General features: G+C 43.2%; 1 protein-coding gene and 1 long non-coding RNA gene across 5 annotated transcripts in view; both read right to left on the reverse strand.

Annotated features, from left to right (window-relative positions):
* LOC123746934 (uncharacterized) overlaps positions 1-9,996 on the reverse strand; it is a 72,888-nt gene extending 62,892 nt beyond the window's left edge. Inside the window, exon 1 of the long non-coding RNA XR_006771592.2 lies at positions 9,736-9,996. This is a non-coding gene — a long non-coding RNA (uncharacterized lncRNA). The remainder of the gene's footprint in view (positions 1-9,735) is intronic.
* Positions 9,997-13,009: 3,013 nt separating this feature from the next.
* LOC123746966 (latrophilin Cirl) overlaps positions 13,010-15,584 on the reverse strand; it is a 32,769-nt gene continuing 30,194 nt past the window's right edge. For 3 of the 4 annotated variants that reach the window (XM_069317423.1, XM_069317424.1, XM_069317422.1), the window contains one exon: positions 13,010-15,395. In XM_069317423.1, coding sequence (XP_069173524.1) covers positions 14,211-15,395 — 1,185 coding nt within the window. In that variant the 3' untranslated portion in view covers positions 13,010-14,210. The remainder of the gene's footprint in view (positions 15,396-15,584) is intronic. The other variant, XM_069317425.1, reaches the window with a different exon arrangement.

Raw genomic sequence — 15,584 nt, forward strand, 5'->3', positions numbered from 1 at the left:
TGTATCGAGGGCTCCCCAAATGACTATTTTAAACACAGAAACTAAACTTGGTACATCCTAACAGCTTCAATGATTATGTATGAACTGTATTAACTAGCATACATTGTTCATACACTGAACTGTATTCAATGTATGATCTATCTCACCTCCCTACGTGAGGTACTTCAAACACTGACCTGACTCTCGGGACAAAGTCATTTTGAAATTAGAAACTCTGGTTTTCTCCTCGAGTATATATTTCACAGTCAATTCCTCTAAACAGTACAATATAGTGATGCTGATTCACACCCGCCTCCCCCCCGAGCTGGGAGCTACTTCCAGACTGTCCAGGACCTGGAATGTACTTGGAGATTGATAAAGATAAAGAGTAAGCCACCCAAGAGGTGGCACGGGCACGAATAGCCCGTAATACCTAAAGAGGGTTCCGGGAGTTTTTCTAGTCCCTAAGCCCAGTCTAGGCTTGACTTATGAGAGCTTGGTCCAAATGGCTGTAATTTGAAGCGGCCCGAAAGTTCAAGTTCAAGTATGTTTATTGAGATAAGAAAGAAATACATCTCAAGGGGATAGAGTAGCTTGGGCTATTTCTACTCCCCGAATTGCCCACATGTCCACTACACCCCGATTGGTTCCGCACTTCTTGCAGGAAAGTGTCTAATTTTTCTTGTAGTTCATTTTTACACTTACTGGGTATATATATTGAACAACCGCGAACAAGCCTGAATGGTCCCCAGGACTATATGCGACTATATTGAACAACCGTGGACCTTTGACGCACATACGGTATTCTGGCCGTAGTAAAAACTTCAGGCTCCACCTCCTAAATATAAAACACACTATCATGAGCTCCCTTAAAACTACCTTAGGGACTATATCCAATCCCAATAACCAGTTAGAAATTAATATTTACAGGTGCCATGCCAGCAAACATTGACCTAGCTTAAACCTCTCTACTCTGTTAATGGCTGACATTGTTTTGACTCAAGCCTAGCCAGAGGCCGTAATCCTCTACTAATCTCCTGACCCCAGTGCCGCTCCACTCATAATAATAATAATAATCATATTAATAATAATGTTTATTCTGGTAAAAGTACATACATAGAAAATGAAGATTTCTAGATAAAACTAATATCTAGCTATATACTAGCCTAAAGCCACTAAGACGCACAGCGTTTCGGGCAAATCTGTGCTCTTTACTATACACCAGCTGTGTTAAAACAACAGAGGAGTTGCAATACAGATTCGTGTGTTCTGGCAAAATGTTGCATAAAAACGTATCTTAATGATGTAGTTGACGTCTTCACGCCTTAAGACTTAATTTGTTTTCCCTCTGATCTATGACAAATGAGGGATAGTTTATATTGGCCTGGCGATGCCCTGATGCTGATACATCTGTGTTGAGCGAGAAGAGGACTGGCAAGACATTGATTGATTGACGAAGATTAAGCCACCCAAAAGGTGGCACGGGCATGAATAGCCCGTAAGTGGAGGCCCTTTTGAGCCATTACCAGTATCAAGAGCTGATACTGGAGATCTGTGGAGGTGCGATTGCACCCTGCGTGACGGGAGATGTCTCCCGTCTGCTGGCAAGACAAAGGACAACGCTAATATGAATGAAATGAAGGTCAAAGTTAGTGCCACGGGAAGGAATTAGCAAATGCAAACGGAATATTTTCAGTATAACAAGTTGTCGTACGTAGGAGGCGGCCTTTCTCTTCCTTAAGATCAATCTCAAATACTGAGGCAATATTCTCAACTTTGGGACTATCCTAGTCCGCCTAATTCTAATTTTTCGGTGGGAGGGGGTGGGAGGGAGAAGCCCCTTGGGATGCTGCAAGCTTCTTTCACTGACACGCTCCTTCAATGACCTGATATAATGAATAACAACAAATGTATCACTTGCCCGTTGAACAAGTTGGAAACGCATAATGTGCGTTTCCGGCTCCGACGCCAACGCGATCCCTGGTAGAATTTCTTCCACTTATTCCTAATCTATACTGCCTTCGCAATGCTTATATAAACACCCATCACTCAAAACAAAAAATATATCTAACGGAGAGTATTGCTTGGCCCAATAGCCAGTGTTTCATAGTAAGGTTGAGTGTTTTCACTGATGTTACCTATTCTCTTGGTCTGAGGCTGCCTAATAACGCTACACACCGTAGGAAACCAGCCCATCCGCCTAAAATTGAAGTACTTATGGTAATCACTTGGTCTAAAGTACCAATATGTAGTGATGGCCCACTCAAAATATTGACGTTTTGTATTACTGAATTTGGCCAAATGGGCAACTTTTTTTGTTAAAAGCAACATACAGAACCTAACCTCTCCTAGCCATCCTAGCCCTAATACACGCTATTTTAGTTCTAATATAGTACATATATGTGCCATACTAGGCCAAGGAATGTTTAAGTTCGGGTTTTTTAGCTTTATTTCTCCCAGACTCAATAAAATTAAAACTTCAATAATTTAACTTTTCTGTGGTCCACCACTACACACAAATAATTTCGACCAAATAGTTACTATTGATACTAATCACTTCAGGAGAATGGGTTGTAGAGCAAGAATGTTGGCTGGGTAAGGTCAGGCACTTTGTGAGTGGATCAACCTGTTTATAACATCCTTAACAGATGAATGAGACAGTACATCCTTGCTAGGTATTTTCCGTATAAATTATTACGTGCTCCCAAACAACAGTGTCAAATCCCTTGTGTTAAACTAAATCTTTTTTTTAACATATTTAAATGTATTTCTGATGTCTAGTTTTAATACTGCCGTGTCTGCAGGGTTACTGAAACAGGCCAGTGTCCACCTGGGCTGATCTTATGTGACATGCAAAGCACTGATTTGCTTACAGCAGCATTACAGCTTCTGTGTGGACCCTCCTGCTGACAGCCCTGCCAACGAGGCGCTGAAGGGTGTTTGTGCCCGTGGCAATAGGGTCTGATACCACCATAAGTCTTGGTCTGGGAGCATAGTAATGTACCAGAGTATGTTTTCGTTAGGAATTAGGCCAGCTAAGCCGTTATTGGCAAAGTTCGTGATCTCAGACAGTAGCAGGATCTCATAGTTAGTCAGTGGTGGCGTAGTGGTAATACACGCCTACACGTAGTGCCTATCACACGCGCCTCGCAAGCGAATTAGTCTAGGGTATCAGACTTGTCCAGGGAGAATTGACTGGGCACCAATCCTTAACTGTTCGCCCCTGTTCACCCGGCAGTAATTAGGTATCTCGTTATTATGTGCTTGCTGAATTGTGTTCCAGGGAAAACTAGTGGGTATGGCTTACGATGGGCTATGGGTAGGGAAAAGCTGTAAGAATACTAGGAGGGTGAACGGGAGTCTTCTGTTCCTGGCGAAATTGCTGACTGGAGAACGTGCAAGGGTCTTGTACTGCCAGAATCCATTCAATAAAATATCTGAATTATTGACGCTTAAACCATTAAATCTGTATTCCCGTATGTGCAGGCGGTAGTGATTCAGAAAAATTTGTACTTGGAAAATATTATAGGGATTGGTTCTAAATCTGCACATGGAAATAACTCATAGAAGATCAGAAGGCATGGATGTGCAAAGCCCCATTCAAAAGCAGACGTGAATAGGTACGCTGAGAGAGAATTTTATCAACATCAAGGGGTCCAAGACTTCTTCACACTCCCTCTAAATGTAAGTACCACAACTAGCCGATCTCTCACGCTGTTGAAAAGAGAACTTGACAAACGGTACAGCTCCAAAGGATTTCTGAGCTGTAATTCATACCGCAGGCTGCGAACAGTCGCGTCTAACAGCCTGGTTGACCACACCACCAACTTGGAAGCCTGATCAGAGACCAGGCCGCGGGGACGTCGATAACTTACGTAAAAAAAAAAAAAATAACTAATCTCTTTGACGAAACCCTAAGCGCATGGCGGAAGTCACACATCTGCTGTGTAAACAAACGCTTTTAGAAATAGTGTTTTTATCTCACTGCTTAGGCTGTGGTTACACTTTTGATAAGAGCTATATCTTCGTAATCATCCTGTTTACTCAAACTGTGTTGCCTTCTACACTTTTTTTTGTTTACCATGGTATACATGCATAGAAAAACAATCAATTTAGTATACCCAAAAGCAAAATGTCCCTATAATTAAAACAATGCTTCAAACCCAAGAAAATATTGTACTTTTTTTTTTAAATAATGATGCAATTTGTGTATAATGATTCAATTTGTGTATAATGGTGCAATTTGTGTATAATGATGCAATTTGTGAATAATTATTAAGTGCATTAGTAGCATAGGGAAGTTTGTTAATTTCAACTAAGGACAGGTTTAAGAAAGTTATGGTGCGTGGGTTTGTACCTGATAAATTTGGTGCTGGAGAAAACGGACCTGCAGTGTGGATGATATTCTGGCAATGATATTATAGTTATTAACGACCTATATTTTCTACAGAGCGGGACTGTTTTCCCACCAACCGAACAGTCTCATTAATTACCAGAGCTGCCAGCAGGGGACCAACACTGCCAGACTACATCCTGCGACTAACCCAAGCCACCAACACGAGGCCCCACACAATCTCCATCTTGCGACTAACCCAAATCACCAACACGAGGCCTCGCACAATGCTAGGCTCTATCCTGCGACTAACCCAAGCCACCAACACGAGGCCTCGCACAATGCTAGGCTCTATCCTGCGACTAACCCAAGCCACCAACACGAGGCCCCACACAATGCTAGGCTCTATCCTGCGACTAACCCAAGCCACCAACACGAGGCCTCACACAATGCTAGGCTCTATCCTGCGACTAACCCAAGCCACCAACACGAGGCCTCATACAATGCTAGGCTCTATCCTGCGACTAACGCCACCAACACGAGGCCCCCACACAATCACCATCATGCAACTAACCCAAATCACCAACACGAGGCCCCACACAATGCTAGGCTCCTCCATACAACCACCACGCAGAGAAGTACCAGCTTCTGGTACGCTTCTCTCGTGGCAAATAATCTTTAATAGTATCTTTAATACTATATCATAAACCAGGTAGTCAAAGTGCCTCATCAACATTGTTATTCATGGCATGCTGCTTCCATTACCTACGCTAAAACCTGATTTGAATTTCTGGATGATGCGGTGATTGCCTACAAGTTCCAGGGGAGGAAGGAGCCACGCCCTTCATAAATAACTAACAGTCTCAAAAGTTTCTTAAGTGTATTAATTATCGAGCTATTAACCACAAGACAGCACGCCCAATGTGTCATTATTATCTTGCTATTAGTCCTACTTGAATATCGTTTGTCTTCGGAAATGTGGTTTGTGCTCGTTGCTTCTCGTAATGCTAAGGCCGGTACTATAAAGATATATTAGAAGATGGAGGTGAGCCCGGCGGTACTCCTTACAGCTCCGAGTCTGTACTGAATGCTCTTTCGCCTGGCAGAACCAGTGATTTGATTTTAAAAGGCACTAGCCTAAGATAACGGTAAGGTACAAATGACATCATTTACAATAGACAAAAAATAATGGCAAGCACATTCATCACCCCAATTATGTGTTTTAATTTTTAGGCAACGTTACTAATTACCACAGCAACTATAGTGATGTAGCACTTGCAGCTAGGATTTAAAGACCACCTGTGTTCAATTTACTGTTTTTTCTCCTCCCAACCTGGCCTGGGACGAGGCTCCATCGCTCCACTGACCCTTGTCTCCCTGGTCAGTGTGCACATTGTGCACACAAATAATTCTAATCTGGCAATTCTTCCTTCACAAACTTGACACGCCTGCTATTATCAGAAAAAGATACCAGACTAGATAATAATGAGCAGACTATACACACCTGGACTGCCAGGAAAGCCTTGACACAGTATCCATGTAGAGAAACAGGCAGGAACGACAGGAAATGTGTTCCAGTGGATAAGAGAGTACCTAAGAGATAGAAGACATGAAGTCATCCTAATAGCGGAGACGTTACCAGAAGAGTCCCCGCCACAAGAGGCAAGTACTATATAAACACACACATCCAAATGATCCACATAGACCAAAAACCAATTATTTTTGGAAGTAAAGAAATTCACTTCACTAAAGAAGTGAAGTGGAGAAGGCAGACTCCACATACAACTTTAAAAGATATGACGGAGCACAAAACTATTCGAGAATTAGTCTTGGGTATTTACAAGCACACAGCTAGGAGAGTGCTGGTCAATTTCAAGCATAAGTCATAGGTTTCAAGCACTGTAGCCTAAGCTCTCGACTCACAACCAAGGGACCTCAATTTAATCCGCAAACAGGATAGAAACAACTGTGTAAAGTTTCATTTCATCTGATTCATCTGTTCATCCAGCAATAAAATTGGTACCCGGGATTTTGGCAATTGTTGTGGGTTGCATCCTGGGGCAGTGGTTCCTACCCTTTTTGTGTCATTTACCCTTTTCCAACCACCTTCTCACATGTGGATTCACCCTACCACTACGTTCTCTCCTGTGGACCCCTACAAAAATAGATCGAACAACAAAAATTGCAACCTAAACTCAGGGGGATACTCAGGGTAAACTCAGGGATACTCAGGGATAAACTCAGGGATATGTACACATTCGTGGTAATCACTTAAAAACGTACTACGTAAGTAACGTGTTTATGTACTTTCTATCCTTAGCTAGGCTAGGCTAAGCCTAGCCTTACAACCTCAGACATGTGAAACGTAGTTGACCCAGTTACAGCACCGCTCCTGTGCCAGTTAAGTCCACTGCGGGCTCACCATAACCCGTGCTGCTTGGAACCTTTTGTTCCGAGTAGCCAAATCTAAAACAACAATAACATCGTCTATATGATTTATGATGCGACTGTGAGATCGACCGCTGCATGGAATGAACAGCTGAACATTGCCGGGAGACGGAAGGAATAATCTCCAACAACCTAAGCATCTAACCTACGCCTAATTATATATATAACTTAATATATACAAATATGAATTTATGTACAAGAACAAATCTATTTTAATGCATAATACGTTAAACCTGATGAATGCGTCTTGGGGGGGGGGGATGAATGCATCTTGGGGGGAATGCGTCTTGGGGGGGGGGGGGGTGTGTGAATGCGTCTTGGGGGGGAAGAATGCGTCTTGGGGGTGGAGGAATGCGTCTTGGGGGGGGTGGATGTGTCTTGGGGTGGATGTGTCTTGGGGGGGAATGAATGCGTCTTGGGGGAGTGAATGCGTCTTGGGGGGGAAGAATACGTCTTGGGGGGAAGAATACGTCTTGTGGGGGAAGAATACGTCTTGGGGGGGAAGAATACGTCTTGGGGGGGAAGAATACGTCTTGGGGGGGAAGAATACGTCTTGGGGGGGAAGAATACGTCTTGGGGGGGAAGAATGCGTCTTGGGGGGGAAGAATGCGTCTTGGGGGGGAAGAATGCGTCTTGGGGGGTATGAATGCGTCTTGGGGGGTATGAATGCGTCTTGGGGGGTATGAATGCGTCTTGGGGGGTATGAATGCGTCTTGGGGGGTATGAATGCGTCTTGGGGGGTATGAATGCGTCTTGGGGGGTATGAATGCGTCTTGGGGGGTATGAATGCGTCTTGGGGGGTATGAATGCGTCTTGGGGGGTATGAATGTGTCTTGGGGGGGAGGGGGGGGGGGCGGGATGAATGACCGGCGATCTAACGAGCCTAGCCTGAGAACATTTGTGTAAACACGCCCTAAACCAACGTTGCCCAAACAGCTTGCCCAACCTTACATAGGCCCATGCATAACCCCACAACATATAATATTAATTGTTATGATAATTTTTATTATAGCGTGGGTTAAAATTTCATAATCAGTTGACTGCCTTCTTCTTGAGGTTATCTTGAGATGATTTCGGGGCTTTAGTGTCCCCCCGGCCCGGTCCTCGACCAGGCCTCCACCCCCAGGAAGCAGCCCGTGACAGCTGACTAACACCCAGGTACCTAATTTACTGCTAGGTAACAGGGGCATAGGGTGAAAGAAACTCTGCCCATTGTCCCTCGCCGGCGCCTGGGATCGAACCCAGGACCACAGGATCACAAGTCCCGCGTGCTGTCCGCCTATTGACAAATACTGACTAATTAGTATTATTGGAAGACATTTCTTGATTTATTGCTTGTCAGGAGTATGTTCTGGCTCCTATTTTATATCACATTTATTTATTTATTTATTTATTTATATACAAGAAGGTACATTGGGTTTGTGAGAATACATAGCATAGTATTTACAATCTTGCAATGCCACTAGTACGCGCAGCGTTTCGGGCAGAATTTTATCGTAATTTGCCAGCAAAAACCGCAAAATTAAGGTTTCCAACTGAACTAGGACACCCATTGCTTCGCAAGCCTATAGTAGACTATAATATATAGCTCTATCTGGTGCTTAGTTTCCACCTGTACCTTTGACACCCACTTCTCCGGGGACCCCAAGGAGAGTGTATACGCTTGGGAGTTCCCTGACGTAAGCATCCCCCCCCCCGCTCCTGTGCCAGGTAGGTTCACTACGGGCTCACCATATCCCGTGCTACTTGCCCCGCTCCTGTGCCAGGTAAGTCCACTACGGGCTCACCATAGCCCGTGCTACTTGCCCCGCTCCTGTGCCAGGTAAGTCCACTAAGGGCTCACCATAGCCCGTGCTACTTGCCCCGCTCCTGTGCCAGGTAAGTCCACTACGGGCTCGCCATAGCCCGTGCTACTTGCCCCGCTCCAGTGCCAGGTAAGTCCACTACGGGCTCACCATAGCCCGTGCTACTTGCCCCGCTCCTGTGCCAGGTAAGTTACGGGCTCACCATAGCCCGTGCTACTTGCCCCGCTCCTGTGCCAGGTAAGTCCACTACGGGCTCACCATAGCCCGTGCTACTTGCCCCGCTCCTGTGCCAGGTAAGTCCACTACGGGCTCACCATAGCCCGTGCTACTTGCCCCGCTCCTGTGCCAGGTAAGTCCACTACGGGCTCACCATAGCCCGTGCTACTTGCCCCGCTCCTGTGCCAGGTAAGTTACGGGCTCACCATAGCCCGTGCTACTTGGAACTTGTTCCGAGTAGCTGAATCTATAACAACAACAACAACCTGACGGAAGGCTGATACTCGGGTGAATAAGATAGAGCCATAAAGCTTTGAGTTTTATCCTAACAGGGACATCAGGTACAAGGGAAATTTTAGTGAGCCGGTCGGCCGAGCGGACAGCACACTGGACTTGTGATCCTGTGGTCCCGGGTTCGATCTCGGGCGCCGGCGAGAAACAATGAGCAGTTTCTTTCACCCTATGCCCCTGTTACCTAGCAGTAAAATAGGTACCTGGGTGTTAAGTCAGCTGTCACGGGCTGCTTCCTGGGGGTGGAGGCCTGGTCGAGGACCGGGCCGCGGGGACACTAAAGCCCCGAAATCATCTCAAGATAACCTCAAGAGGGGGACAGGGACGTTATAGGGACGTCGTGGCCCTTATATCAACAATACGGTCTAGCCTGGCCTCAGGCCGGGCTTGGGGAGTACAAGAACTCCCAGAACCCCATCAAGTAGGTATCAATATCTGTGTTCCCTTGTTTATTTACCACCCATGATGCTAAATAGTCTCCCCATGTCTTTCTGATATATGTCCCTGGAATCTGGTATATTTTCCTGGAATTTGGTATATTTTCATGGAATTTAGTAGGGTGTAATTGTGTATTCCCCCCCCCCCCCCCACTGTTTCTCTCACCTCTCAGATGTTGAAACTGTTGTCTGTGCCTAACACCACATACCAAACAAAATGTCTTACCTGCGGCTTCTGTGTATGCTCAGAGGATCTTCCGACGTGCTGTAAATAATCCAGAGAATCTCCCAGGGTCCTTAAAGAGCGAGAAGACACCGTAACACACCTTCACCTTGCACTGCTGAGGAGAAGACTGGCATGTAAACAAACCCCAATCCCGTTTTCTCTCGATTTGTTACCCAGTTGGAATTGAGACTAATTTTTACTAATTGATGAAGATTAAGCCACCCAAAAAAGGTGGCACGGGCATGAATAGCCCGTAATTAGTGGTTCTTTTGAGCCATTATCAGTGTCAGTAGATGATACTGGAGAACTGTGGAGGTGCGACTCCACATCCCGTTCTCTCTCGATTTGTTACGCCAATGGAATTGAGACTAATTTTTACTGATTGATTAAGATTAAGCCACCCAAAAGGTGGCACGGGCATGAATAGCCCATAAGTAGTGGCCTTTTTGAGCCATTACCAGTATTAATAGATGATACTGGAAATCTGTAGAGGTGCGACTGCACCCTGCGTGACGGGAGATGTCTCCCGTGACTTATTTTTACTGAACATGAAATATATATATATGTATAAACCCAAGCACTTCACTTGAGCTATCAAGGCCCATACGCAGAAAACTTCACTATTAAGGCACTTTAACGTAATATTAGCAGCTCGCCTTTTTAACCATTTGGTTGATTCAGTTTAAAATGCAACCTAATAGAGAGAGAATAATCTATTTTCAACCCTACTTCGAAATCTTCGATTCAACACACAATTCAGTTAAGTGTTTTATTTATTGTTGGAAACACTTCAAAAATTGCAGAAAGCATATATTTTTTTGACAGCCTATCGAACATAGGTAAAATGTTTGTTGATCCGAACCTGTTTATTGATGAAAAACACTACACACGACTCACGAACTAAAATACTGTATCTTAATAATAATCTATTATAATTTTATGTACAGTTAGTCACTAGCATATTGTGCCAACTGGGGCTTGTCTAAACTCGTCCCACAATTAAGTAATTATCAAAAGCCTACAGTGGCAAGTCATTATATTTAATCTAATTAAACCTGTGTGCCACAGTCAAGCTATAATGATATCATGACAACTTGCGGCTCAGTTCTAGCTAGATATCATTTACATGGGAGTGGAGCATTCCTGGAGAGTTCTTCTACTCCCCGAGCCCGGCCAGAGACCAGGATTGAATTAATTAACTAATTACCAGTTGAAGTAACCTAAGAAAAGATGTCTTATGCTCGAGTTATTGAGAGCATGTTTGGCTAGGTCAGGAGCAAGCTAGGTAACTTACAATTCAACTTGATAGCTCAACACAAACAAATATCTTGTAGCTACTTGGAACAAAAAGTTCCAAGCAGCATGGGCTATGGTGAGCCCGTAGTGGATTTACCTGGCACAGGAGCGGGCTGTATATGAGCTAGACAGACAGTATATACTTTGTCTAACATGCAAAACACTCCTAACATTATAAATGTTGGCTGGAAATTACTTGATAAATTTAGTCTATATTTAATAGTATATATAGCATAATTTGTTCTTTTTAATTAAACACCAAACAGTGAAGACAACAGTTTGTCTGGATGAAAATATGCCATTTTTTAAGGTATATATATATACTTATTAAAGTCACATACGAATAAAGAGTTTGTCTTGCGCATCACTGATTGAATGAAGATTAAGCCACCCAAAAGGTGGCACAGGCATGAATAACCCGAAATTGGGCCTCACATAAGGTCTCATAAGATGCAAGCAGCTTCGTAACTATTTAAGATTTACTGGAGCACTGTATATATAACCACTTTAAATATAGATCAGATTAACATCTAAAGATCATCATACATGTAGCAAGTTGAAATTCTTAAAATTAATAAAAAAAAATGACACGATTGGCTTTATAATACTGAATAATTATTGTATTCATGTATAGTCTTTGTCTAACATTCAGAATGGTGATAGTTAAATTTACTGTTTTATTGTTCCTTTGATTTTTTATTTCAATAATATTCACAGCACAGAGTATTTTAATAAACGATAGTTTCTGACGAGGTACACAGGTGCATGCTAAAGAAGCATCATTAACCAATACATGCAAGGTGGGTATAATCAGGGGTAGGCACCAAGTCATTATGACCATAGAGTACCTGGAAGGGACGAGATTAAGGATTTGGAATAGGACAGAATAAAGGAATGGTGCTCAACCACTCGAACAGTCGGGGATTGAAAGCCAACCTGTACAAAATGAGACACTTGCTTTACCATCCAGTTCAATCGCTACTAAATGTAAGACCAGGGCTGGCTCTTGCCACTCTTCATGGTTATTTACGTTATACTGTACTTATCAGCACAATCGGTTCACAAGCACATGGTCCTGGATTCGATTCCCAGGCAATGCAAGATGTTTGGAAATGTTTCCTTACTGTATCAGGAAATAGGTAACTGGGAGTTAGGCGACTGTTATGGGTTGCATTCGTATGAAGCTTAGCCACTGGCTAATTGATACTTCAATAAGCATAATACTGTTTAACAGACTTACTGTACCCAACAATGGATAACTTTACAGTACTTATTTTTATATTCTAAAGCAAACTTTTCCATGGCATCTTAAGTCATGAAATAATGAAGAAAGAATCTTCATTTAAAAAATAGCATAATGACTTTATTTACATTAATATACATTATTGCAAAGAAATGCCTAAAATATTTTTTGCATGTAAAAGCATTCAAGAAGTTTCAGGCAATGCTTTACATAACCCAAGAAACATTAATATCTAAAACTTGTTGGTTTAATGTACTATGCATCTCGACTGATTCATATTGACTTATCCCTGAGCTCAGAGTACAACAAACCACCACCAATATAAATAAATAAATTACCTCTTTTTTGACTTCATTAACATTTTATGAAATACTGTACATTACTGATTTTCCTTATTATACAACTTTCAATGAACTCACTAATTAAGACTGCCGTTAATGATGCACTGTGCCAAAAACAGCATCTAAGTACTTGCACATTATGTGTAGCAGACCTTAAGAACAGTAGACAGTCACCATCAAAGAATTAAATATTGTACTGATTTGACCATTAATCAATTTTCTGGAAATAACTTGAGTAATAGAAATATACATGCAAAAAGTGAAAATACAATATAGTGGAAAATAGTAGTTTAGAAATAATGAGAGACTTGCATCATCAGTTTAGAGCAAGGAAAAAAAATAGATTTAGGGACTTAGATATTAAGGTGAATAAATTTTTTTTAACAAAAACGACTTTTACATTAAATCATTTTATTGTCATATTTTACACTGATTATCTATTCAACGTATCACAGCTCACGAGTTGGAGAAGAGATGGTGGCAGAAGCTAGTTCCGGGGACCGGCTAAGCAAGTGGCATTTACCTAGTATTAACAGTGTCTGCTTGTCTGGATCTATAATAGTCTTTTAAAATTCAGTATAGGAGCACCCTAGACTAGACGACACTGCCTCCTAACAGTGGCTTCGGCCATATTTTAAATAGTAGAGGCGAGATACTGACCTGGATGGCAGTATTTACCATAAAGTAAAGAGAGGCACCAACGGGAGGGTCATGAAGCCCCAGTAAAGTGTGTGAGGCACTGCCTGGCCCAGAGAGGTACCTGCTAACAGCCGGTGGAGGCCCCGGAACTGCTGCCAGTGAAGTATGTAATAGGAAACATATCAGTGTTTCTCTTCCACTAAGCGAAGAAAAGGCCCGTTGGAAATGACTCTCAAAGACTCTTCTACATCTAGAAGCTTTGGCTTTTCATTAAGAAAACGTACATATAAATATATTTATTTACAACAATATACATCCAAATATTCCTTTATACATGTACACACTCCTCTGACCGAAAAAGGCACTTCCTCTAATAGCCATCCAAGTTTATTGGTGTGATTCTGAAGCGAAGTTTAGAGCATTGTGGCACTGAGGCTTAACTGAATAACAAATAACTAAACACTCGACTCTGGAATGTACCACACTCAACAAAAGAACATTTCTTACATATATAAATCACAAAGGCTTCAACACCAGTTTCACAGAACTAAAACAGTTCTGTGGCACAAACAAATGAGACCAATAAATAAAAAGTACATCGACTAGTTATCGTAGCTGCTAGCTTTGACGTCCATTCTTGTCACTAACACAACTGTAGGAGAATGCTTTGGTAGCAGTCTTTCTATTTCCCTGCTGTAAATGCACTCAAGGTTCACTTATAATGGCAATTAAGATTCACTAAAGTTTTGAACATAAAATGCAATAATAAAAAAATGGCCTTGCACCATCAAGGATTTCACCAGCTGTTGATATCAACCACACACATGGTGACTGTTCTAAAGTCACAAGCTGGTAAGAACGAGTGAATAAACAAGTCTAGAAGACACTTGCTAATTTCTCAAGTCTGGTATTCGTATCCTTCACAGGGATAGTCAAAAAACGTAGGCGGCAGCTCACTAACACTCACTAAACTGCTGGGGTCTGTACTGACTGGGGCGAGACACCACAAGATGGGCAGGGTAGCCGTTGGTGGCTGGGGTTGCCTGAGACACTACAAGACCACGTCCACTGCCCTCGTGTATCACTGGTAGACTTTGAGGAGCCTGTGGATTCGAAGGCGATGTCAAACGACACACAACCTGCTCACCATTTAAAACTGCTACGGTCATTAAATTCTCCCTTGAGAATTGCTGTTGTGCTTGTTGCAGTTGCTCCAAATCACGACTCATCTGTGCAGCATTAAAATCCCGTAATCTTTCTTCACTGAGAGCAAATTGTTGATCTTGTGGACTCCTCGCAAAATGATGGCCTTGTGCATGATGGTATGGTAAAAGGGGTCGAGCGTCACCATAGCTACGAGATGACTGACGGCTCATGTCACTTGGGGTGCCACGCTTGACATCTTCATCCGAGAGGTCGGATACCTGCATTGTCTCTTGCCCTGTGGGAGCACCAACTACACCTCCAGACCGACCTACCCAACGTTCACGCTCAATTTCCTCATACACAGGGTCAGCTTCAGTCTCAATCTCCATGTATGTATGATTCCAAGGAGAATGAGAACGCGCCGTATTGCCATTGCCCCGAAGCATTGCAGCTACAGCGGGAGGAACAGCAGCTGGTGATATCTGTGTCGTATAGCTGTTTGGTACAGTGATGACCTTGTTGCCACCCTCCATGTTGGGGAATGTGAGACCACCATCTAATCCTCCTGCAGCATTTATGCTATTAAGTTTAGCAAGATAAGCATTCTTGAGGTCTGCTGTCAGAGAGTTGGAGTAGCGGTGGTGGTGGTTATTCCACCCAGCACGAGGAGAATCTTCCTGTTCAGAGCCACCATGACCAGAGTCACGAGAAAATGATTTGTATGAGGCATCCTCATCAACGTGATTAAGGGTGGCGTGATGAAGGTTGGTGGTGGTGGTTGTGGTGGTGGTGGTGGTGTGCGGGAGGGTGACCGTGTGGTGGCGAGGAAGTGACTGATGCAGAGTGCCGAGGGGTAGATGGCCCGTGACTCCCTGACGAAGGGAGCCCCCAGACCCCATCGTGGACGTGGCCCCGGACAGAAGGGGGCCCACAGGTGGGTGTGTGGTGTCCCCGGACCCCTTCACTCCGCCGAGTTGACACAGCGTTGGAAGATACTGAAAGACAGATTTTAAAAAATTAGGGGATGTGGTATATGCGATAATACTGTATATTCAAGCAAATAGTACCACTGTATATGACTAAAGAAAACATTTATTATCAACCCAATATCCATGAAAATGACATGTACTCATTGAATAATACACATGCACTCTACACTTTATAATGTATATGTATGTGTGTGT

Source organism: Procambarus clarkii, chromosome 87, assembly GCF_040958095.1.
Source record: "Procambarus clarkii isolate CNS0578487 chromosome 87, FALCON_Pclarkii_2.0, whole genome shotgun sequence".
Lineage (NCBI taxonomy): Eukaryota > Metazoa > Arthropoda > Malacostraca > Decapoda > Cambaridae > Procambarus > Procambarus clarkii.